General features: G+C 52.5%; 2 protein-coding genes across 2 annotated transcripts in view; one reads left to right on the top strand and one right to left on the bottom strand.

The window, feature by feature from the left end:
* WDCP (WD repeat and coiled coil containing) overlaps window positions 1-18,655 on the top strand; it is a 38,243-nt gene extending 19,588 nt beyond the window's left edge. The window contains exon 5 of the mRNA XM_030800228.1: window positions 18,005-18,655. Within this exon, the coding sequence (XP_030656088.1) occupies window positions 18,005-18,014 (10 nt within the window). The 3' untranslated portion in view covers window positions 18,015-18,655. The remainder of the gene's footprint in view (window positions 1-18,004) is intronic.
* MFSD2B (major facilitator superfamily domain containing 2B) lies at window positions 6,122-21,798 on the bottom strand. Its single transcript, XM_004091352.3, has 14 exons — window positions 21,703-21,798; window positions 18,176-18,301; window positions 15,111-15,235; window positions 14,423-14,546; window positions 14,027-14,105; window positions 13,803-13,933; window positions 9,809-9,899; window positions 9,582-9,703; window positions 9,062-9,145; window positions 8,677-8,757; window positions 8,340-8,449; window positions 7,853-7,996; window positions 7,308-7,484; window positions 6,122-6,146 (listed from the first exon to the last, which is right to left on the bottom strand). Exons 1-14 carry the CDS (start codon window positions 21,796-21,798, stop codon window positions 6,122-6,124), a joined length of 1,515 nt encoding a protein of 504 aa, XP_004091400.2.
* Between the last annotated feature and the right edge of the window lie 2,437 nt (window positions 21,799-24,235).

Below are 24,235 nucleotides of genomic sequence, written 5' to 3'. Positions count from 1 at the left end.
CATATACATATATACACATATATATACACATATACATATATACACATATACATATATATACACATATACATATCTATATATACACACACACACATATACATATATATATATAAAATTTAAAAATAGGCCGGGTGCGGTGGCTCACGCTTGTAATCCCAGCACTTTGGGAGGTCGAGGCGGGCGGATCACGAGGTCAGGAGATCGAGACCACAGTGAAACCCCATCTCTACTAAAAATACAAAAAAAAATTAGCCTGGCGTGGTGGCAGGCGCCTGTAGTCCCTGCTACTCGGAGAGGCTGAGGCAGGAGGATGGCGTGAACGTGGGAGGTGGAGCTTGCAGTGAGCCGAGATCCTGCCACTGCACTGCAGCCTGGGCGACAGAGCGAGACTCCGTCTCAAAAAATAAATAAATAAATAAATAATAAAAAATAAAAATAATAATAAAATGAACCACCCATGGCCTAACTGAAGAACCAGAACATGACCAGAAACCACTCAAGCTCCTGTCCCTCCTTGTTCCTGTCTCCATAGCTTTGCCTCAGAGGTAACTATCCTGGTTGTTGTAATTATCAGTTCTTCATTTGTTTTCTTTCTTTATAAAAGGAGTTTCACAACCACATATACACATTGGCTGAAACAATATGATTTGTATTTTTGCTTGTTTTTGAGCTTTATACAAATGGTATATATTATATATAGTCTTTGGTGACTTGCTTTTTATTCAATTAGCATTGGTACTAAGATTCATCCTTGTTATGTGCATGTTATTTTCACTGTTTTGAATTGCCACAATTTATCCATTTTCCTACCATGGACATTTGGATTGTTCCTCGGATTCATTTTTGAAGTTGCAAACAATATTGCTTTGAATATTCTTGTAAATGCCTCCTGATCCAAGTGTTTGAAAAGCCTCTTTAGGGTCTTTTACCTAGAAATGGAATTGCTGGATCACAAGGTATAAGTTCACCTTGATGAGATAATAACAAGTTATTTTCCAAGATGGTTATATCACTTTCACTCCCAACAGCAACGTATCAGAGCTCCTATTCTACATTCTCAACTTGGGACAGTCTAGGAGTTTTAAATGCTATCTCACTGTGACCCTTATTTTATTTTATTTTATTTTTTTGAGTCAGAGTCTCGCTGTGTTGCCCAGGCTGGACTGCAATGGCGCGATCTCAGCTCACTGCAACCTCTGCTTCCCGGGTTCAAGCAATTCTCCTGCCTCAGCCTACTGAGCTAGGATTACAGGCACCCACCACTACACCTAGCTAATTTCTGTATTTTTAGTAGAGACAGGGTTTCACCATATTGGCTAGGCTTGTCTGGAACTCCTGACCTCAAATGATCCACCCGCCTCGGCCTCCCAAAGTGCTGGGATTACAGATTTGAGCCACTGCGCCTGGGCCCTTAGTTTTACTTACAGACCAGCAGTGAGCTTGAGCATCATTTCCAATGTTTATTGGCTGTTCAAGTTTTCTTTTGCAAAATCCTTGATTATATCATTGGCTTAATTTTCATGTTGAGTTGTTAGGATTCTTTATATATCTAGATGTTGCTATTATCTTCGTCCACTTTGTGGACCTATCTTTGTCTTTTGTCTCTCTCTCTCTCTTTTTTTTTTTTTTTTTTTTAATAGAGGGCAGGGTCTCACTATGTTGCTTAGGCTGGTCTTGAACTCCCAGACTCAAGCCATCCTCCTGCCTCAGCCTTTCAAAGTGCTTGGATTACAGGTCTGAGCCACAGCACCTGGCCTTTTCCCTCCTTTCTTTCTTTCTTTTTTTTTTTTTTTTTTTTTTGAGACCTAGTCTAGCTCTGTCACACAGGCTGGAGTGCAGTGACACAATCACTGCTCACTGCAACCTCTACCTCCCGGGTTCAAGAAATTCTCCTGCCTCAGCCTCCTGAGTAGTTGGGACTACAGGCATGCGCCATCTCGCCTGGCTAATGTTTGTATTTTTAGTAGAGACGGGGTTTCATCATGTTGGCCAGGGTAGTCTCGAACTCCTGCCGGCCTCCTCTTTCTTTATACCTTGTGTGTTGGACAAACATTTTAATTTTAAGGAAGCCACACATTTACCTATCTTCCCTTTTATGGAACTTTTGTCTTCACATTTATGTCTTTAATCAGTATTCTGCTGGATAATTTTATTTGTGTGGGGGGTTTTTTTTGTTGTTGTTGTTTTTTGAGACGGAGTCTTGCTCTGTCACCCAGGCTGGAGTGCATTGGCACAATCTCGGCCCACTGCAACCTCCACCTCCCGGGTTCAAACCATTCTCCTGTCTCAGCCTCCTGAGTAGCTCGGATTACAGGTGCCCGCCACCACACCCATCTAACTTTTGTATTTTTAGTAGAGATGGGGTTTCACCATATTGGCCAGGCTGGTCTCAAACTCCTGATCTCAAGTGATCTGCCTGCCTCAGCCTCCCAAGTGCTGGGATTACAGGCATGAGCCACTGAGCTCGGCCTCTGCAGGATAATTGAGGGGCCCCTCTGCAGAGCTCCTGACTTCATGCTCTGCATTGCTCTGCATGGTAAATTTCATTTGATAGGTTTTTTGTGTTCTTTTTTTGAGACAGAGTCTCTCTCTGTCGCCCAGGCTGGAGTGCAATGGTGCGATCTCAGCTCACTGCAACCTCTGCCACCCGGGTTCAGGCGATTCTCCTGCCTCAGCCTCCTGAGTAGCTGGGATTACAGGCGCCTGCCACTGTGCCTGGCTAATTTTTGTAGTTTTAGTAGAGATGGGGTTTCACCATCTTGGCCACGCTGGTCTTGAACTCCTGACCTCATGTTCCCGCCGCGGCCTCCCAAGGTGCTGGGATTACAGGCATGAGCCACCACGCCCGGCTGATAGGTTTTTTAATGTTAAACTTTGCATTCTTGGAATAAACCCAGTATGTTCATGGTGTATTTATTTTTTATACATTGCTAGACTTTTGCTATTATTTTGTTTAAGATTCTTCCTTTCCCTGTTAATGGGTAAGATTAGCCTGTAAATTATTTTTTTATTTTTGAGACAGGGGCTTGCTCTGTTGCCCAGGCTACAGTGAGTGGCACTATCACAGCTCACTGCAGCCTCAACCTCCTGGCCTCAAGCAGTCCTCCCACCTTAGTCCCGCAAGTAGCTGGGACTACAGGTGCGTGCCACCACACCCAGCTAATTTTTAAAAAATTTTTTGTAGAGATAGGGTCTCCCTTTGTTGCCCAGGCTTTTCTTGAACTCCTGGGCTCAAGTGATCCTCCCACCTTGGCCTCCCAATGTCCCAGGATTACAGGCTTGAGCCATCATACCTGGCCTCTTTCCTCTTTAATGTGCTTGGCTGGTTTTGGTAAGAAGCTTACTCTGGCCTGATAGCATGAGTATCAGAGTGTGCCTTCTTTTTCTGCTCTGTGGAGGAGTTTGTGTGAGGTAGGAATGATCCTTGATTGAAAGTTTGCTAGAACTTGGAAAAATCATTTGGTCTCGTGTTTTCTTTGTGGGAATATTATTATTATTATTATTATTATTTTTATTTATTTATTTTTTTTTGAGATGGCGTCTCGCCCTCTCACCCAGGCTGGAGTACAGTGGCGCAATCTTGGCTCACTGCAAGCTCTGCCTCCCAGGTTCACGCCACTCTCCTGCCTCAGCCGCCCGAGTAGTTGGGACTACAGGCGCCTGCCACCACGCCTGGCTAATTTTTTGTATTTTTAGTAGAGACGGGGCTTCACCGTGTTAGCCAGGATGGTCTCGATCTCCTGACCTCGTGATCCGCCCGCCTTGGCCTCCCAAAGTGCTGGGATTACAGGCGTGAGCCACCGCACCTGGCCCTTTGTGGGAATATTTTTAAATATTTGTTTAGTCCTTTAATATTAATATAGACTAAAAGGAGAAACTATTTTTTTCTGTAACCACAGGACACTTCTGACATCAAATGTACGGGTTTTCTACACCAAGCGATTCTTCAATTCTCTTTTTTTTTTTTTTTTAATTCACATTTTTTTTTGAGACAGAGTCTTGCTCTGTCGCCCAGGCTGGAGTGCAGTGGCGCAATCTCGGCTCACTGCAAGCTCTGCCTCCCGGGTTCACGCCATTCTCCTGCCTCAGCCTCTCTGAGTAGCTGGGACTACAGGTGCCCGCCACCACGCCCGGCTAATTTTTTTTTGTATTTTTAGTAGAGACGGGGTTTTACCGTGGTCTCGATCTCCTGACCTCGTGATCCACCCGCCTCGGCCTCCCAAAGTGCTGGGATTACAAGCGTGAGCCACCGTGCCCGGCCGATTCTTCAATTCTCTATGGACATGAACTGGGTACCCTACAATTCCATTCAATTCCGACACTACCCAGAGTTAGTGCAGACCCAATAGGTTATGGGCTCAGTCCAACAGGCTGGTCCCCACTTCTGATACCAGTTGCAAGTAGTGGGTCTCCAGGCAATACACACTTCTCTCCAGCTTGGCTGCAAATAAGGGATTCCCACAAAACCCTCCTCGGGCTGGGCATGGTGGCTCACGCCTGTAATCCCAGCACTTTGGGAGGCTGAGGTGTGCGGATCACCTGAGGTTAGGAGTTCGAGACCAGCCTCAACATGGAGAAACCCCGTCTCTACTAAAAATGCAAAATTGGCCGGGCATGGTGGTGCATGCCTGTAGTCCCAGCTACTCGGGAGGCTGAGGCAGGAGAATTGCTTGAACCTGGGAGGCGGAGGTTGCGGTGAGCCAAGATCACGCCATTGCATTCCAGCCTGGGCAACAGGAGCGAAACTTCGTCTCAAAAAAAAAAAAAAAAAAAACCCTCCTCAGATTCAATAATTTCCTATAATGCATAGAACACAGAAACACTTTACTTAACATTTATTGGTTTATTATAAAATGAACAGCCAAATGAAGAGGTATATAGGATGAAATCTAAAAGGGTCCCATACACAAGAGTTTCTGTCCCCGTGGAGTGGAGTAGACCTGGTACATGGATGTGTTCACCAACCTAGAAGCTCTCTGAACCCCTTCGTTTGGAAGTGGAGGCTCCATTACATGGGCACGATTGATTAAATCATTGATGATGAACTCAGTCTTCAGCTCCTGTCCCCTCCCAGTAGGGAGATAAGGCTGAAAGTTTCAACCTTCTAATCACATGGTTGGTTTCTCTGGCAACCAGCCCCCATCCTCTGCGAGTCACATCATTAGCATAAACTCAGATCTGTTTGAAAAGGGCTTATTATGTATAACAAAAGATGTTCCCTTCACCCCTACCACTCAGTAAGTTACTAGCATTTTAGAAGCTCTGTGCCAGGAACCTGGGGCAGAGACCAAATGTGTATTTCTTATGTCACAGGGACCATTTAGGATTTCTATATATTTATATACATACAGATATATACTCTGTTCAGTTACGCTTGTTTTGAAAACCCAAATTTATTCTAACATGGCTGTGATACTAGAGAATGAGTACAGCATAATGTGAATTTCCTGTTACTTATACACCAATTTTGTCCTTAAGAAATGCTAGAGCTGGGAACGGGGATTTGTGTCTGTAATCCCAGCTACTCAGGAGGCTGAGGCAGTAGGATCACCTGAGGCCAGGAGTTTAAGACCAGCCTGGGCAGGCCGGGTGCAGTGGCTCACACCCTTGGGAGGCTGAGGCGGGGCGGATCACGAGCTCAGGAGATTGAAACCATTCTGGCTAACATGGTGAAACCCCGTCTCTACTAAAAATACAAAAATTAGCCGGGCGTGGTGGCAGGCACCTGTAGTCCCAGCTACTTGGGAGGCTGAGGCAGGAGAATGGTGTGAACCCGGGAGGCGGACTTTGCAGTGAGCCAGCTGTAACGTTTTCTTGAATGGGTGGTGGGCCACAGATATTACTGGTCCACAAGCCAGGGTCCACAAGCCAGGTTGGGCAGGAGCTTCCTTTTTCTAGAGACAAGTGCTACTGGGCTAGTCAGGGGCAACAGACAAGAAATGCCAAGTGGGGTCCTGGAACACAGGCCAGTCCCTTCAGGACACATTGCTGAAGACTCCACATCCCAGGGAAAAAGGCTGCATGCTAAACTGCCAGGCCGGGTGCTGAAGGGCTGGGGAGGGTGATGTCAGGCCCCGAGGGTGCTGGCTCCTGTGTCCATTCACAGTCGCCCTCCTAAGCTTTAGGCCAGGCTGTAGCTGGTCCTCCTGTGGGAAGGGAAGGAAGCCAAGGAGAAGGATGGAAGTGGTGTGGGCCCTCTGTCCTGCTGCAGAAGCCCACGGAAGGTTTGGTGGCTGCTCCTTGTCTTCCCAGCAACTCCTCTTCAACTGTTCCCCTCCCAAGTCCTGTAAATGAGCTACAACCCTGTTTCTCCAAGTGCCATCAAGCAGTTCCCCATCCGCCTGGCCTTCCCTGACCGGGAAGCGTGCCCTCGGTATCTCTCTGCTGCAGAGCCCAAGGCCGTCACCCTGGGTAGGGAGTGGCTGATGACGAGGCCACCCACTGCCTGTCCCGCGTGGGCCTGCATGATGTGTGCATGCTCGTGGACCTTACGTGTGTGAACATTGGGTGCTCGTGCACGTCTGCTGGACCAGACGTGGTGATGCTGCAGCAGTGATTCCTGAGTATCTGCTTGGCCTCAGGCTCTGTGCTGGGCTCTTGGGATACAAAAAGGAATAAAACAGCCAGCCCCAGCCTTCAAGGTTCCCATAGCCTCCCCGGAAGGTCAGACAGTGAGTAGATCCTCCCTGTCAGTGGGGTCGGTGTTCTGGTAGGGGAAGGACCAGGTCAGGTACCTGCTCAGGATTGCCCGTGGGAGGGAAGAGCAGAAGACTCCTAGGCTTCCACCCAGAGGGAACGATGGTGTCATTCACCAAGACAGGGACACAGAAGGAGGAGCCAGTTAGGGGGACAAGATGAGTTCCATTGAGGATCATCGAGACTGAGTGCCAGGCTTGTGGGCTACTAGGTGGAAATGTCCGCATGCCAGCGATATGCGGCTCCAGAAGTTGAGGGAAGCACAGGCTGGAGGGGCAGCTCTAGCAGTCACCAGGCACAAGAGGTGCCTGAGTTGGGTCAGGCTAGCAGAAGAGGTACCGAGGGGCTTTGGAGAGCAAAACCAATAGGAGGTCAAGGAGGGAGCCCTCACATACCACTGTCTACCAGGTGATCAAAGGAAGAAGACTGAGAAGGGGTGGCCAGGGTGGGAGAAGAAAATCTAGGAGAAAAGGGTGGCCCTGAGCTAAGGAAAGAGTGTCCCAGAGGCAGGACTGTGTGACACAGCAGGGACATCTGCAGGCTGGTGTTAAGTCATTCCCCCAGCAGCCCACACTGTGCCTCCCTGGGTGCAGGGGGCGTGCGGGGCTTACCTCCGAAGGCTCAGCCGGCTGGAGGTGTCCTGACTGGGTGTCTTTGGAGTGGAGCCAACCATGAGGATGCAGAGCCCAGCAAGGATCATGCAGGTGGGCACGGCACTGATGAGGACCTTGAGGGTGACCACCACCTCCTCTGCCTGCTTGCAGACCCCTGCCTTGTACCCCGAGAACCTGGAGAAACATCAGCCAGCCATTAGGACAGAGCCTGCTGAGCCTGGCACCCTGGGTGGAGGGACTCGACACCTCACCCCACCCCACCCCCTCCTGAAACGTGGACTTCATTTCCTGGTCAGATCAGGAGAGGAGTGTCAAGGGGACATGCTGACCTGGGAGAGTTTAGAGAGAACTGAGAATAGGAGAGCAGGACCTCTCAGTCTCATGCACAGAGAAACCTGGGGAAGTGGTTCCCCACACTCTCCAAAGAGCAGCGCTTAGGCCCCAGGCTCATGGATGCCCTGAGCTTGGTAGGTGGGGGGCTTTGCCCTCTTCCTGCCCACTGGTCCTTGGTGCCTCTGTTGTATCCTAACCCTGGGACTCACTCCAGACTGAGGGTGGAGATGCCCAGGGCACATGCACCAGACAGCTTGGTGAAGAAGACGTAGGAGGAGTAGAAGATGGTCTCCAGGCCTGGCCCGTGATGGTGCTGCAGCTGGAAGTCATCCACCACGTCTGGCAGCATGGACCTGCGGCGGGGGTGTTGAGTTAGCCCTCCTAGCCCCTTGGCCACCAGCAGCCTGCGAATTCCCTGGGGACAGAGGCCAAAGTGGATTCATCCCTGAGTTCTGTGCCCAGGACCAGACTGGCCACCAGAGAAGCAGATGGCCTGTGTGCTCGTACCCCCCGCCGGCCGCCCGCCGGCCCCCCGCCATTCCTACTGCCTGGTGTCCTCTCAGGAGGGCTCTGAGGATGGAGCTGGTAGCCTCTATCTCCTGCACAGGCTGGACGCAGGGGGCCTGGGACAGCAGGTTGACATGAAGGAGGTGACACCCACTGTGGACACATGTGAGGCCCCCACACGCAGCCTACCAGGGTAGCAGCAAGGACACAGCAATGCTCACGCCAGATACAAAGGCCACGACATATGCCACAGGTGCTGTGGGCACAGCAGCCAGCAAGATCGCAAAGGGCACCATCGCCTGGGGAGACACACACACCAGCTGTCCTGCCACCTGCTTCTTCATGGGGCCTGCTCCTTCACACACGACTCCACTGACGACCCCCATGCCTTGCCCTGTGCTAGGCCCTGAAGACTCAAGGGAACACAGATCCACCCCTGCTGGCCCCAGGAGGCTCAGGCACCAAGGTCACCTCGCTTGCCTCTCCCCTTCGGCCACCCCCAATCCTTGATTCCCGCCTCACTCACAAAGATCCCGAAGGCTGACATCTTCTTCCCAAAGTGCTGGAGAACCCACTCCCACAGCGGGGTGCTCAGCACAGCTGAGACCTGTGAGCAGACAGCGTCGTCACACCAGGGCCGTGCTGCCAGCGCCTTCGCCCGGGACCCCAAGGCCTTGGCTTTTAGATAAGATGCCTGACCTTGGCCTTGCCCCGGTTCAAACCGGTGGCTATGAACGTTGTAATCCTGGCCCCAATTCTACCCTCTGCTGGAATGCAGGTGACCAAGACCAAAGCAAAGTCCAAAATGTTGACCACCAGAACTCTGGCCATATGTGTCACATCAAGGACCACACATGTCCCCAACTCAGGGCCCCAAGTGACCTAGCCTCCATCACCCCAGGTCCCCTCACCAGGACAGTTAGCACCAGGCCCTGGACGTGGTCGTGTAGCTGGGAGGCATGTGTACAGAACAGGACCAGGTAGCTCTGCTCCACCTGAGGAGATGGACAGGAAGTGGGTATGTGCAGGGCATGGCAGGAGCTCAGAAGTGAAGGGCAAGGACAGGGTCTCGAGTCTGGCATCTCCATTGGGACCTTGGCTTGCTGCTACCATCATACAGTCCCTTCCCCCACAAAGGACAGTTATCCCCAACACAGATACAAACACCACTCCTAGGCCACCCTCATCACCTGCTCAGCTGTGATCTGGTGGACTTGACTACACTTCAGGTAATGTGAGAGGAAACCGCCCAGACACTGTCAGCCTCCTAGTGCCCAGGCCCTGGCCCTCCATTCCCACAAGCCCTACCGGGATCTCCCTCCCAGCACCAGCCCCTCTGAGCCATGTGCGAGCCGCAGGTTTCTCCCTGTAACCTATGCAAGGTCAGCATGGCCAGCGCCAAGCCTGTTGGGGGCAGCTGGCCAGAGGTACCTGAACAGCAGCAGAGATGAACAGGAAGGAGATCACCAGCTTCAGGTAGGGTGGGTGCCGGGTAGTGAGGCCCAGCCCAGCCAGGAAACTCAAGCCTGGGCCTGAGGCTGGGGCAGAGGAGTCTGCAACGCAGAAGGGTGGCACCTGGGCTTCGCAGAGTTGCAAAACCCGCCCCCAAGCAGAGCCCTGCCCCCAGCTTCTGCTTCCCTCCTCACCACACCCCATACCTGGCTGCTCCTTCACCCCTAGGCACAGTAAACTGCTGCACACGGGGTAAGTCACTGCAACCACAGCAGCCGCAATGCAGTAGAGACGGGCCTGTGGGACAGGACAGGACTGGGGTGGGTGATGTCTTCAACCCCTGGAGGTGGTGACACCTGAGGGGCAGGGCAGTACTGTCTCCCAATGGGAGCAGAGGGAGGCACAGCCCAAGCCCAGGATGCTGGGCCCCCACCTCCCAATCACCCCACAGGACAGCATGCTCTCTGGGCCTGGGCTGGTCCTTCCACGCACCTCCCCTGCTGCCCCTGTGTTCCCTGCATGGCAAAGAGGACACTGACGCCCCAGGAGCCAGAGTGCTCCCTCCCACATTCTATGAAGCAAACATTGACTACTGCTGCCTTGTGTATGCCAGGCCCTGAGGCTCCAATGATGAATAAGTGAGCCCTGTCCATCCACAGGGCTCAGAGTGTGGGGAGGAAGACAGATCCAGGAGCAGGTGGTTACAGCACGGTGAGATGCATGGTGACTCAGATTAATGGAGGAGGCAGGGCCGGGTGCGGTGGCTCATGCCTGTCATCCCAGCACTTTGGGAGGCCAAGGGGGGTGGATCATTTGAGGTCAGGAGTTCCAGACCAGCCTGGCCAACATAGTGAAACCCCATCTCTACTAAAAATACAAACATTTAGCTGGGTATGGTGGTGGGTACCTGTCATCCTAGCTACTCAGGAGGCTGAAGCAGGAGAATCACTTGAACTGGGGAGATGGAGGTTGCAGTGAGCCAAGATCACACCACTGCACTCCAGCCTAAGTGACAGAGTGAGACTCTCATCTCAAAAAAAAAAAACAAATAGAAATAAAAGATTAATATAGGAAGCAGGGCCGGGCACGGTGGCTCATGCCTGTCATTCCAGCTCTTTGGGAAGCTGAGGCAGGTGGATCCCTTGAGCCCAGGAGTTCAAGACCAGCCTGGGCAACATGGCGAAACCCCATATCTACCAAAGAAAATACAAAAATTAGCCAGGTGTGGTGTTGTGCACCTGCAGTCCCAGCTACTAGGGAGGCTGAGGCGGCAGAATTGCTTGAGTCTGAGAGGTCGAGGTTGCAGTGAGCTGTGATTGCACCATTGCACTCCAGCCTGGGTGGCAGAGTAAGACCCTGCCTCTGTATACATAGGAAGCAGGACAGTGATACCTGTCATTCAGGGAAGAATACATATGTATTAAAATGCCTATAAAGACATGCATGAGAGTCACAGCCAGTTCGGGACAGAGGCTGCCTCTGGGGAGGGGAGGAGAGGGAGGGTGCAGGGTGGGGCAGGGCACTCATCCTGTGCAACCACCCTGGACCTCATGCTCTGGAGAGCACTGCCTCTGGGGTTCAATGCTCTGCTGTTGCTGTCTTGAGATTCTTAATAATTTTATAATGGATTTCAATTTTGTAAGTGAAATCTGATGGGACAGTGGGTTGTGAGCCACCAAGAGCTTCCAGTGTCTGCTCACATGAGGCCCTGCCCCCTGGGAATGGGTTCTCAGCCTCCTGCTCCCCACTCCTTGATACCTTCCCTTCCCCAACCCTAGGCCATTGCCACCAAGCATGTGGCATTGGAGAGAGGCAAGGGAGGCCTGAATGGGGGCCCAGGTGTGAGTGCAGGGAGAGTCAGTCTAGGATGCAGCCTTCTGGCCTTTGGCCAGCAGCAACGTGTGGATTTGGAGGGTGGGGGCCTCTCACCTATTCCAATCCAGGTGCTTAGTGGACACCTAGAGGGTGCCAGTGCTGGAGGCTGCAATCCCCTGGCTGGGGCGGTAGGTGCATTGGGAAAGGGGAGATTGACTTTCCAAGGCCCTTCATTTTCATTTTGCAGAATACATAGGTAAGGTGATTGCCCAGGCTGGAGTGCAATGGCGTGATCCCTGCTCACTGCAACCTCTGCCTCCTGGGTTCAAGTGATTCTCCTGCCTCAGCCTCCCAAGTAGCTGGGATTACAGGTGCCTGCCACCATGCCCGGCTAATTTTTGTATTTTTAGTAATGATGGGGTTTCACCATGTTGGCCAGGCTGGTCTTGAACTCCTGACCTCAAGTGATCCACCCGCCTCAGCCTCTCAGAGTGCTGGGATTACAGGCGTGAGCCACCGCACCTGGCTGTAACGTTTTCTTGAATGGGTGGTGGGCCACAGATATTACTGGTATTCTCATACTATTGATGCTGAGACATTGGTGGGGGCGGAATCCCTGGGAGGGCTTGTAAACATAGAGATTGCTGGGCCGGGTCCCTAGAATTGGTGAATCAGAGGAATGAGGTAGGGCCTGAGGATCTACCTTTCTAACAAGGTCCCAGGTGTTGCTGATGCTGCTGGTCCAGGGACCACACTAAGATCTGTGCCTCTCTGCCTTTGTGTAAATCTGAAATATTAACTTAAAAACAAGCACAGGTCAGGCGCGGTGGCTCATGCCTGTAATCCCAGCACTTTGGGAGGCTGAGGCGGGCGGATCACCTGAGGTCAGGAGTTCGAGACCAGCCTGGCCAACATGGCGAAACCCCATCTCTACTAAAAATAACAAAAATTAGCCAGGCATGGTGGCGCATGCCTGTAATCCCAGCTACTCAGGAGACTGAGGCAGGAGAATGGCCTGAATCCAGGAGACGGAGGTTGCAGTGAGCTGAGTTTGTGCCCCTGCACTCCAGCCTGGGCAACAGATCAAGATTCCGTCTCAAAAAAAAAAAGAAAAGAAAGCACAAAAGGCCAACACAGCAGGGTGCAGGGCACACAGAGGAAAGGCCTACATGAAGGCTGCGGAGGGCAGCCCATGCCCAGTCCTGAAGGCGAGGGCAACCCATGCTCAAACTCCTTTTTTTTTTTTTTTTTTTTTTCCAGAAAAGGATATATTTTTTTATTCAAGTAACTGCAAATAGGAAACCAGAGGGGGAACCCCAGGCTGGGACAAATCATGGCTACCCCTCCCCAACAGAACAGGGGGAGGAGGTGGCCCCTACACCCTTTATGGTCTATTCGGACCCCCTTGCACACTCCGCTGCAGCATCCTAGGGGCAGAGCCCCACCTTCCCTGGGACTGGGGCAGTCGGCCACCCAGCCTGCCATGCCCCAGCCCCTCTTCCCCACAAACAGTACCTTGGGGGAGGGGATCGTGGGCAGAACAGGAAGCAATGAGGATGAACATTGTTCAAACTCCTTTCAAAGGGCACCTGACCGCACAGGGAGGTGGTGGGAGGCAGGGATGCCATGTAGGAGGCGGAGGCAGCAGTTGTGGGGTGGGGAGGGAGGTGGTGGCACGGGCCAGGGCATGGCAATGGGGTGCAGGGTGGCTGGATGCATCCCAGAAGACTTTTGGCCTAAAAAATGGGCAGGATTTGGTCATAGGTTGGAGGGTTGAGAGAGGGGAGGAGAAGAAGAGGACAGTGCTGGAGGATGATAATGTCATTTACTTAAGGAAAGAGGGGGAAATAGAAAAAGAGAAGGTAAATGTGGTGGATAAAATAGAGATGTATCTGCTCAATGCTGAAGGGACCTGCTGTGAAAGGGAAGGAAGGGGGCTTCCCCCTCTCATTTCACCATTTCACGTTGCGGGTTGGGGGCTCACCTGGTCAGGGCTGGGGGAGGGGGCATGGGTCATAGGAAGGGCTTTACCCAGGGCTCTGCGAGGACACCAGACCCCTCTGCTGCCCCCTCCCCTAGCCTGTCCTGCGGCTTTTCCCACCCACGCCCCTCCTCTGGGGCTGGCCTCCTCTGCTCCAGGTGGCTGGCCCAGTGTCTATTCTATTTTATGTCTAGAAGGAACCCAGAAGGAGGCAGGTTTAGCAGAGGACATTAGATTTGGGGGCCATCTGCTCAACTGGAGGAGCAGGAAGGAAGGAATGAGGGGGCACAGTGAGCCCCCTAAAAGCAAAGTGACGTGTGGATGGGAGAACCAGCCCTAGAGGAAGGAGGTGACCCTGCAGAGGGGACCCCAGGTTGGGGGGCCTTGCCACCCAGTGCACTTACTGCATTCGGGGAGACAGTGACTGGCCCCGGGGTCGCAGTGGCCTCGCACCTGTGGGGTCTGTGGGCGCCGGACACGATGAGCCCATGGACAGTGGCCCCCATCAGTGTTCCTGCCATCTCCACAGTCATCCCTGGAGACAGAGCACCACTTAAGGTGACTGAGAGGGAGTGGGGTCCCAGGGGCAGTTGCCTCCCCGGAACCCGAAACCCATGGCTGCACTTACGGTAGGCGGTGGCCGAGTCCCGCTCCCTTGGGCAGGGCGTCAGCAGCATGGTGAGCGCTGTGTAGGGCACCTGGAAGAACTGGGGCACCAGCAGAGCTTACAACCGCCCCCAGCTTTGCCTGGTGACAGCAGGCAACCTCCCTCATCCCGGGTGTCACATCCCGACACCCACGGGCCAACGTGACATATCCCAGCTGGCCACCTGAAGTCAGAGCTAGGGTCCCAAAGGCAGGAGGGGGCAGCCAGCCCCGCACAAGGCCAGCAAGTGCCAATGGCATGGTCCAGGCACAGGCGGGTGGGGAGGGCAGCAGCCCTGCCCCCACAGCACATTTCAGAGTGGCCACGGCCAGCAATGGGCTTTGCCAGAGAACAGGCCCAGGAAGGGGCCCTGCTTACCGTGGCCAGGGCCTGGAACAGGCAGTAGAAGGTCGTGTACCAGAGGCCTCGCAGGCTGGTGAAGGGGGGCAGGAACCACAGGAAGAAGTAGGCCAGGGCGATGAAGGGGGTGCAGCCCAGCACCCTGCAGAAGCACAGCTGAGGTGGAGCGGCCCCCCGACCAGGACAGGGGGACACGAAGGGCCCAGCCTGGAGGAACCCCACCCCTTCTCTACCCCTTGAGAATCCCTAGGCTGGGGCTCCCTGGGTGGGAGCCAGGAGCAGGGGAGAAGTGGCCGATGGGTCGTGGAGGCAGTGGGGAATGGGCGGCCACTCCTCGTGGGAGCTCCGGCTGCACCCTCGGCGCCGCCGGTGCCCTTCCCTGTGTGGACACTGGGACACTGAGCTGTACTTCCTCCGTGAGGCCTCGCGTGGCCTCCAGCCCAGCCTTCCCACACTCAGAGCCCCAGGCTAGGCCTGGGAGTCTTGGAGGCTTCGTCCAGCCCCGGGCCATCTGGGGAGGGAGAGTCCCCAAGAATGTCTCTGAACTCCTTATCACTCACAGTCAGTCCCCAGTGCACCTGCAACATTATCCAGTCTTGTCTCCTAACCACCCAGCGGGTTTCTGCTAGGAAACAGGGCTGTGACAAACAGTGACCTCAGGGCCAGGACCAGGTGCCTGGATCCTAAGGACCGAGCGGTTGCTCACCAAGGCATGAGCCGTCCAGACCCTGTCCTCTGGCTCCTGTTGATGAAGAACCCAGCCACAGGGTCAGCAGCTGCCCCAGACACTTTTCCCCCAAACAGAACAAGTGACACCTGGGCAGCAGGGATCTGAAACAGACAGGGGAGGGGATAGAGAGCTGAGGCCCAGCAGCAGCAGAGAGCCCATCCAGGCCTGCTTGCCATCAGGAGGGAGTCCTGGGAACCGGGACCGGCTGGGGCAGAGCCACAGTGTCAAGGGCTCCTCAGCCTTCCACAGGACGCTGATCCCAGGGCTGAGTCCAGGGGAGGGAGCTGAGTGCTGCTGTCCTGCACACTCCCATTACTACTCATGTCAGCCACTGTGGAGAGGACTCCAGGGCCCTCATCTGGGGCTGGCTCAGAGCAAGGAGGGTGCCTCTGGGCTGACAGAGGTGGACACTGTGTTTCACAATGGAAAGGATTCACTGGTTTTTCTGACTATATAAATAATACACTCATTAGAAAAACACTCAAACTATGCAGGAAAATACTAAGCAAAGCTCATCTGAAATCGCAGCATCCCAGGACAACTGCCAGAATCGTTTGGATGATCAGCTTTTCATAGGCTTCTTCATGTGTGCTTGAGATTGATCAGTTTATATAAATGGGATCATATCAGACTATCATCTTAAACATTCGTGGATACCTCATTTTATTATTTTATTTTATTTTTTAATTGAGACAGGCAGGGCCTTGCTCTGTTGCCCAGGCTGGAGTGCAGTGGCACCATCTCGGCTCACTGCAACCACCACCTCTTGGGCTCAGGTGATTCTCCCACCTCAGCCTCCCAAGTAGCTGAGACCACAGGCACGTTCCCCTACACCCAGATAATTTTTTAATTTTTTAATTTTTTTTTTTTTTGTGGAGGTGGAGTTTTGCCATGTTGCCCAGGCTGGTCTTGAACACCTGAGCTTAAATGGTCCTCCCGCCTTTACCTCCCAAAGTGCTGGGTGTGTGAGCCACCATACTGGCTGGATGCCTCATTTTTTTGTTGTTGGTTTTTGTTTTGTTTTTGAGAGGGAGCCTTGCTCTGTCGCCCAGGCTGGAATGTGGTGGTACAATCTCAGCTCACTGCAACCTCCACCTCCTGGGTTCAAGCGATTATCCTGCCTCAGCTTCCTGAGTAGCTGCAACTACAGGCGTGTGCCACCACGCCCGGCTAATTTTTGTATATTCAGTAGAAATGGGGTTCACCATATTGGTCAAGCTGGTCTCGAACTCCTGACCTCAAGTGGTCCTCCCTCCTCGGCCTTGCAAAGTGCTGGGATTACAGCTGTGAGCCACCATGCTTGGCTGGATACCTTATTTTAAAAATTTGGTTTTAATTACCCTACATTCTCCATCATTCCCTCCTGTAGCCAATATTAACGAGTTGGTGTATATCCTTCTAGAATTTTCTCCATGCTCACATTTTAAACATGGACAGATACATGTATTTATACATATCCATCCACGCACACACATATGGAGCCTGTCTTTGTTTTGTTTAAATGGGATCATTTTATATACTCTTCTCTAAAGCTAACTTTTCTTTTTCACCAGAGCATCATGGAAATCACTCTAAGTCAACTGGTATAGATCATTCTTTTGAATGGCTGCATGACAGTCTATTTGATAGTGACGTTAGTCCAGTCTGTTTGCTTCTTTTTTTTTTTTTTTTTTTTTGAGACGGAGTCTTGCTCTGTCTCCCAGGCTGGAGTGCAGTGGCGCGGTCTCGACTCACTGCAAGCTCTGCCTCCCGGGTTCCCGCCATTCTCCTGCCTCAGCCTCTCCAAGTAGCTGGGACTGCAGGCGCCCGCCACCACGCCCGGCTAATTTTTGTTTGTATTTTTAGTAGAGATGGGGTCTCACCGTGGTCTCGATCTGCTGACCTCGTGATCCGCCCGCCTCGGCCTCCCAAAGTGCTGGGATTACAAGCGTGAGCCACCACGCCTGGCCTTTTCAGTCTGTTTACTTCTGTGGGCCACACTGGAAGAATTGTCTTGGCCAGGCATGGTGGCTCATGCCTGTAATCCCAGCACTTTGGGAAGCTGTGGTGGATGGGTCACCTGAGGTCAGGAGTTCGAGACTGGCCTGGCTAACATGGCGAAACCCCGTCTCTACTAAAAATACAAAACTTAGCTGTAGTTCGGGCGCGGTGGTTCATGCCTGTAATCCCAGCACTTTGGGAGGCTGAGGCGGGTGGATCACGAGGTCAGGAGTTCAAGACCAGCCTGGGCAGCATGGTGAAACTCTGTCTCTACTAAAAATAGAAAAAATTAGCCGGGCATGGTGGCACGCACCTGTAATCCCAGCTACTCTGGAGGCTGAGGCAGGAGAATTGCTAAACCTGGGAGGCGGAGGTTGCAGTGAGCCGAGATCGTGCCATTGCACTCCAGCCTGGGTGACAGAGCGAGACTCCGTCTCAAAAATAAATAAATAAATAAAAAATAAAACAAATTAGCTGAGCGTGGTGGTGTGCACCTGTGATCCCAGCTACTCGGGAGGCTGAGGCATGAGAATCGCTTGAACCTGGGAGACAGAGGTTGCAGTGAGCCCCAAGATCACACCACTGCACTCCAGCCTGGGCAACAGAGTGAGACTCTGTCTCAAAAAAAAAAAAAAAAAAATCGTCTTGGGCCACATATAAACACATAAAGTACACTAACACTAATGATAGCTAATGAGCTAAAAAAAGTCACAAAAAAATTCATAATGTTTTAAGAAAGTTTACAAATTTGTGTGGGGCTGCATTCAAGGCCGTCCCGCCACGGGTTGGACAGGCTTGGTCTATTATGTGGCTGTGATACAGCTTACTTAGCCAACTGCTTCTATATTGTCGGGGATCTACATTGTTTCTCATTTTCCCACTACAAACAGGCTGCAGTAAACATCCTTGAGGACCTTGCCCTCACTGGCTTCTGGCTTTTTATTGAGCTTGTGTCAGAAGTGCTGTCTACAAGGATGGTGGGAGCAGAAGCAGAGGTGGGGGTGGAAGGACCAGACCCCAAGGAAGATGCCAGCAGAGACCGGGCTGCTGCCCACACTTACCTGTGCTATATCAAGCAGGAAGAGCTGCAGGTAAAAGGCTGTGGCGCTGGAGGCTATCTGGTTGGGGACCCCACCAATGCCATAGCACACCTTCGTGCAGAATGAGAGGCGACCGGCTCTGCTGTCCTGGAGGAGACACAGGAACTAAGCCCTTCTCCCAACGGACACAAAACAGGTCCCCACACCCCCATGACTTCAGTAAGCATCCTGAGTCCCTGTGATGTCTTCAGGGCTTTTCCAGCAACCTCTCAGCCCCATTTTGCCCCCATGTCATCCTAAGAGGAAGTGAGACAGAAGAGAAAAAAGATCCTAAACCATGACCTCTAAACGTCTCCAGGGGGAAGTTCTTCCGACATCTTACACTGGGCTTCCTGCTGAAGCCGCCGTCATTTACTGAGTCAGCATGGCCGTGTAAGCTGCAGGTCAGGAGACCTGGGCTTGAGCCTGCCTTTGTCACCTACCCCTCTATGTGACCTTGAATAAATCACATCATCTCTCTAAGCCTGTTTTCCTCATCTGTCAAATGCAACATCCCTGCCAATTTCACAAGGTTGTTTCGACAAGTAAATGAGGCGGTAGCTCATTTACCCATAGCCTGCCAACCCACAGCCCTCCAGGGATGCCTGGCAGGCATCTCAGTTTAGCATGGTCTACATACAGCTCCTGATGGCCATCCCATTGTCTAATCCAGCTCCTAGCAAATGGCACCGCTGGTCCCCTCAGTGGCTCAGGCCACAAACTTAGGAGTCATCTCTTATTCTTCTTTCCAATTCTTGTCTATCAGCGAGTGCCTCCTAAGTGGCTTCTCTGTGTCTGCCCTTGCTCCCTACAATCCACTCCACCCAGCAGCCAGTGCTCTTGTAATAACATAAATCGCACAGTGGCTCATCCCTATAAACCCAGCACTTGGGGAGGCCGAGGTAGGTGGATCACTTGAGCCCAGGAGTTGAAGACCAGCCTGCCCAACATGGCGAAACCCCACCTCTACTAAAAACACAAAAATTAGCCAGGCATAGTGGCCGCCTGTAATCCCAGCTACTCAAGAGGCTGAGGCAAGAAAATTGCTTGAACCAGGGAGGCAGAGGTTGCAGTGAGCCAATATCGCACCACTACACGCCAGCCTGGGTGACAGAGACTCAATCATAAATAAATAAATAATCATATCCCATCTCCTCTCTGATTAAAACTCTCCAATGCCTTGCTATTACAGGGTTTGTGTGTGTGTGTGTGTGTGTGTGTGTGTGTGTGTGTGTGTGTGTGTGTTTTGTTTGTTTGTTTGTTTCCAGATCCATGGTATTCAGTCAATGCCACTGCAGTTTGAATAAAACTCCAAGGGCCGGGCGGGGTGGCTCAAGCCTGTAATCCCAGCACTTTGGGAGGCCGAGGCGGGTGGATCACGAGGTCAGGAGATCGAGACCATCCTGGCTAACACGGTGAAACCCCGTCTCTACTAAAAATACAAAAAATTAGCCGGACGTGTTGGCGGGCGCCTGTAGTCCCAGCTACTCGGGAGGCTGAGGCAGGAGAATGGTGTGAACCCGGGAGGCGGAGCTTGCAGTGAGCTGAGATCGCGCCATTGCACTCCAGCCTGGGGGACAGAGCATGACTCCGTCTCGAAAAAAAAAAAAAAAAAAAGAATAAAACTCCAAGTCCTGATCATGGCTAAGGAGTCCACCCAGTTGGCCCCCTACCCACCTCACCTCAAATAGCTCTTCTTCAGCCACACCGGGTCCTTCCTATTCCTCAAAATCATCAAGTCTGTTGCTGCCTCAGGGCCTTTGCCCTTCCCATTGCTCTGCCTGGAAAGTGACTCCTTGTCATTCTGGTTTGATGTCACCAGCTTAAATGTCACCTCCTCCAAGAGGCATTCCCTAACCTCTCACCTCTCTCAGTTGTACTTACCGCCTGCTATATTCTCATTTAGTTCCTGCCTCTCCCTACAGGAATGTGAGCCCTCTGAGAGTGTGAACTCTACCTTTTATTTATCATGGTGTTTCCAGTACCTAGAACAAAGCTTGGTATACAGTAGGTGCTCAGTATATATCCGTTGAAGCAATAAATGGCCATGAAGGCCCTGTGTAAAGTGCTGTTTCTTTGGAAGAAGCTGGGCTCTTTTCTCATCCTTTGCTGAGGGCTGGAGGGAGTGGAGATAACACGGCTTCACCCATTTCCACATCTTGCAGGACACCCCAGCAGGTCTTGTGAAGGGAAAGGTCTCCCCAGATAAGGGTTTATCACACTTTGCACACTCTTCCTACCCACAGGGGAAAACCACACTGGGGGCAGGATGATTCTTTTCTGACATTTGTGTGAACATCATTTCAGCTTCCAGAAAACTTTAAGAACGGGCAGAATTCAACGTGACAGTCCCCCTCTCCCCCAATGGGGACTCTTGTATCCCCCAAAACGGGCCTAACAAGTTTTTAGAACTTTAGAAAGAACTTCCAAGTGAAGCCAGGGATATGATCTCATCTTGCCGTCTTGAGGATGACAGTTTTACCGAAAATCATAAAAACCCCGTACAGCTCGCTGTACAAGGAGAAGCCCCTTGGGAGGGGCAGCTCCGGGCGAGGGGCGCAGCCCTGCTATCTCTAGCTGCGTGACCCAGGGCAGGGCACCTCGGTCTCCTTGGAGTGACTTGGGGCTGCCACCCCTCGGAGAGTTGTATGAGGATTCCACGCCGGCACTTCACCGGCAATGCGAGTGTTTCCCTCTTGCTGTTAATCTCACCCTGAACTTCTAAGTTTCCCTGGGAAGTGAGAGTCCCCGGAGAGCCCCCTTCATCTCACCTCACTTTCTTGTGGGATGCAATCCTGTGCTCCGAGGTGCCTCGTAGGACGCCCTGAACCAGGCTGGGGGCTGAGGTGGTCAGGGGAGGCCACAGAACGCCCTGGGCACGAGCAGGGAGCAGGCGCATTCAGTGAGGCCCAGGAAGCCCCAGGCCCCTTGCTCCGTCCAGCACAGCCCCGCTGGCCAGCACGGCCCGGCCGCATCGGACAAGGGACAAGGGGCCCCGAAGACCCCGCCGCTCCCACCTGCCCTCCTCCCTTCTTGTCGGAGCCCACGGCCGGGACCTTCCCTGAGGCAGCCTCAAAGGGAAGCCTGGTGCCTGGGCGAGGCCAGGGTCTGGGAGGGAGGCCGAGGCCACAGCAGCTGCCTGAGGTCGGGAAGGACGCAGCCTCACCAGGCGCTTCAGAAAGCCCTGCCTGCCCAGAGCTCGGGGAACCCGGGAGGACCTGTGGTGGCACGGACAAGACCCCTAAGCCGGGAATCAGGACAGCAGAGACCACGCATCCCCAAGTTACTTCCTTGGCTAGGGCTAGGCTTCCCGTCCTAGTCTCTTTCCGGCGCCGGCACCTCCCAGCCTCCCCGCTCCCAGCCGTGTAACCCCGCTAGGGCAGCCCCTGAGCTGGCAGGTTTGGGCCGAGCCCCTCCGGGCTGCCCCCAGCTGGAAAAGGGGCTGCGAGGCGACGCCCTCGAGCTCCCCGGGGACGCAGCCCCTTCCCGGTCCCCGCCGCCCCGCTCACCTCTCGCCCTCGCTTGGCGCTCCCCGAGCCGGGCTCTGGGGCGTGCGGCTCCGGCTGCGAGGACCCCTCGGCGGCTGGTGCAGGGGGCGCCGCCATTGCCACCGCAGCGCCGCCCGCGGCCGTTGCCCTCGGGGTTATCGCCCTTGGGAGGGGCGGCTCCGGGCTAGGGGCGCGGCGCGCGTGGCCGCTGGCAACGCGGGGGAAACGCAGAAACCGCGAGGGACACCGTTTCTTTGGCTTCTCCAAAGGGAAAGAGCGAAGAGCCAAAACCCGCGGGGGAAATGCCCGGCAGGCCCTCAGGACCGTTCTCCTTGGGGTGGATCCCCGAGGGGCGTGAGCGCCCGCAGACGGCGGCCCTGCGCGCTAAGGGCTCCGCCAGACCGCTGGGGTGACCGCGGGCAAGCAGCAGCTCCCCTGCAAAATGAAGCAAGAGGCCCGCTCGTTCAGGCTGGACCATGGCTGAACAGGGATTCCGCCGGCTACACATGACGCCCAGCGCCTGAAATACACATTGTCGAGTCTCCTGTACAGTCCACGGGGATGGCCAGTAACTAAGTTCTGGCCAGCGAATAAAAGCAGGTGGCACAGGCAATATTCCAGAAAAGTCCTTAAAAGGGAAAGGGGGTGACAGCAGGTAGCTAGTCAGACTCGAACAGGGGAGGAGAGGGCCACGCTTCCAACCAGGAACGTCAGGCAACCATCAGGCGACAGTCAGGCCGTTGTTATGCTCCCTCTAAAATGATAATTGATCCAGTGGGGCCACGGAAAGGCAGTCTCCCAATAGATAAAGAAAACCTGAAACTGGAGATTTCGGTAAGATCTCAGGAGCTGGGCAAGAGGACTTATACAAATTGCGGAGTTTAACTGACATGTGACCTTCCAAGGACACTGGACTGGTAAGGGAAGAACGCCTCCAGTGAGCATGGGTACAACTCCAGTAATCACGGTGTGCACACTCCCCTCCCAAGTGCTGGCAGGCTACTGCCCATGCGGACAGGCCTCCTAAGGGAAGAATCAGGGGAGAAGGGATGCAAGACCCCAGAAGTATGCCAATGTATAAGACCCCAGGTCAAAAGGTCAAACTGTGCACTTGTCTTTCAGGTCACCCGCTTGGCCCTCCTCCAAGTGTACTTTCCTTCCTTTCATTTCTGCTGTAGAGCTTTTTAGCAGTCCATCGCCTTAACCACTCGGCCACCTCGTCTACATCTGCTGTAGAGCTTTTTAATAAACTTTTACTCCTGCTCTAAAACTTGCCTCAGTCTCTCCTTCTGCCTTCTGCCCCTCAGTGGAATTCTTTCTTCTGAGGAGGCAGGAACTGAGGTTGCTGCAGACCCATATAGATTCGCTCCTGCTGACATATTTTGGTGCCACATGACTCAGATACCTTCCACCAGTAACAGGGGCACACATTAACTGAAAATGCATCATAGACCTAGAATATAAAACTCTTATGAAAAAACAGGAGCAAGGGCCAGGCACGGTGGCTCACGCCTGTAGTCCCAGCTACTCGGGAGGCTGAGGCAGGAGAATTGCTTGAACCCGGGAAGCGGAGATTGCAGTGAGCGGAGATCGTGCTACTGCATTCCCGCCTGCGCGACAGAGGGAGACTCCATCTCAAAAACAAAAACAAAAACAAATCCAACCAAACACAAAAAACCCAGGAGCAACTCTTCATCATATTGGGCCAGACAATTGTTTCTTAGGACGCCAAAAGCACAAGCTAGATGAACTACAAAAGTTTTCAAAATGAAAACCTTTGTGCTGTAAACTATTCCAACAAGTGGGTATAAAGACAACCCACGGAATGGGAGAAAAGGGATTTGTATTGGAATCAACTTTCACAACTCAACAATTAGAAGAGAATCCAATTCTAAAATGGGCAAAGAATTTGGATATTTCTCTAAAGATATACAAATGAACAGTAAGCACATGGAAATACAAATAGAAACTACAGTGAGACATCATTTCATATCCACAGGGTGGCTGTAATTAAAATGAGACAAGTATTGGGGAGGATGTGGAGAAATCAGAACCCCTATACACTGCTAGTGGGAATGGAAACTAGTGACGGTCCTTTGGAAAAGTTTGGCAGCTTCTCAAAGTAAAACGTGGAATTACCACATGACCCGCAATTCCACTCTTAGGTGTATATACCCTACAGAAATGAAAACACGTTCATATAAAATCTTGAACATGAATGTTCATTAGCAGCATTCATATATATATACGTGTGTGTGTGTGTGTGTGTGTGTGTGTGTGTGTGTGTATATATATATATATGCCAAAGAGGACACAACCCAATGTCCATCAGGTTATGAATGAATAAATATAATGTAGTATATCCATATAATGGACTACTATTGGGCAAGAAAAAGGAATGAAGGACCAGTGCATGCTACAACACAGATGAACCTTGATGACAGTATGCTAAGTAAAAGAAGCCAGTCACAAAAGACTACAAATTGTATGATTCCATTTATGTCAAATGTCTAGAATAGGCAAATAGAGACAGAATGTATATTTGTAGTTGCCT

Source organism: Nomascus leucogenys, chromosome 19 (assembly GCF_006542625.1).
Source record: "Nomascus leucogenys isolate Asia chromosome 19, Asia_NLE_v1, whole genome shotgun sequence".
Lineage (NCBI taxonomy): Eukaryota > Metazoa > Chordata > Mammalia > Primates > Hylobatidae > Nomascus > Nomascus leucogenys.
Note: the sequence above shows the minus strand (reverse complement) of the source record. Positions and strands in the feature narration are given on the sequence as shown.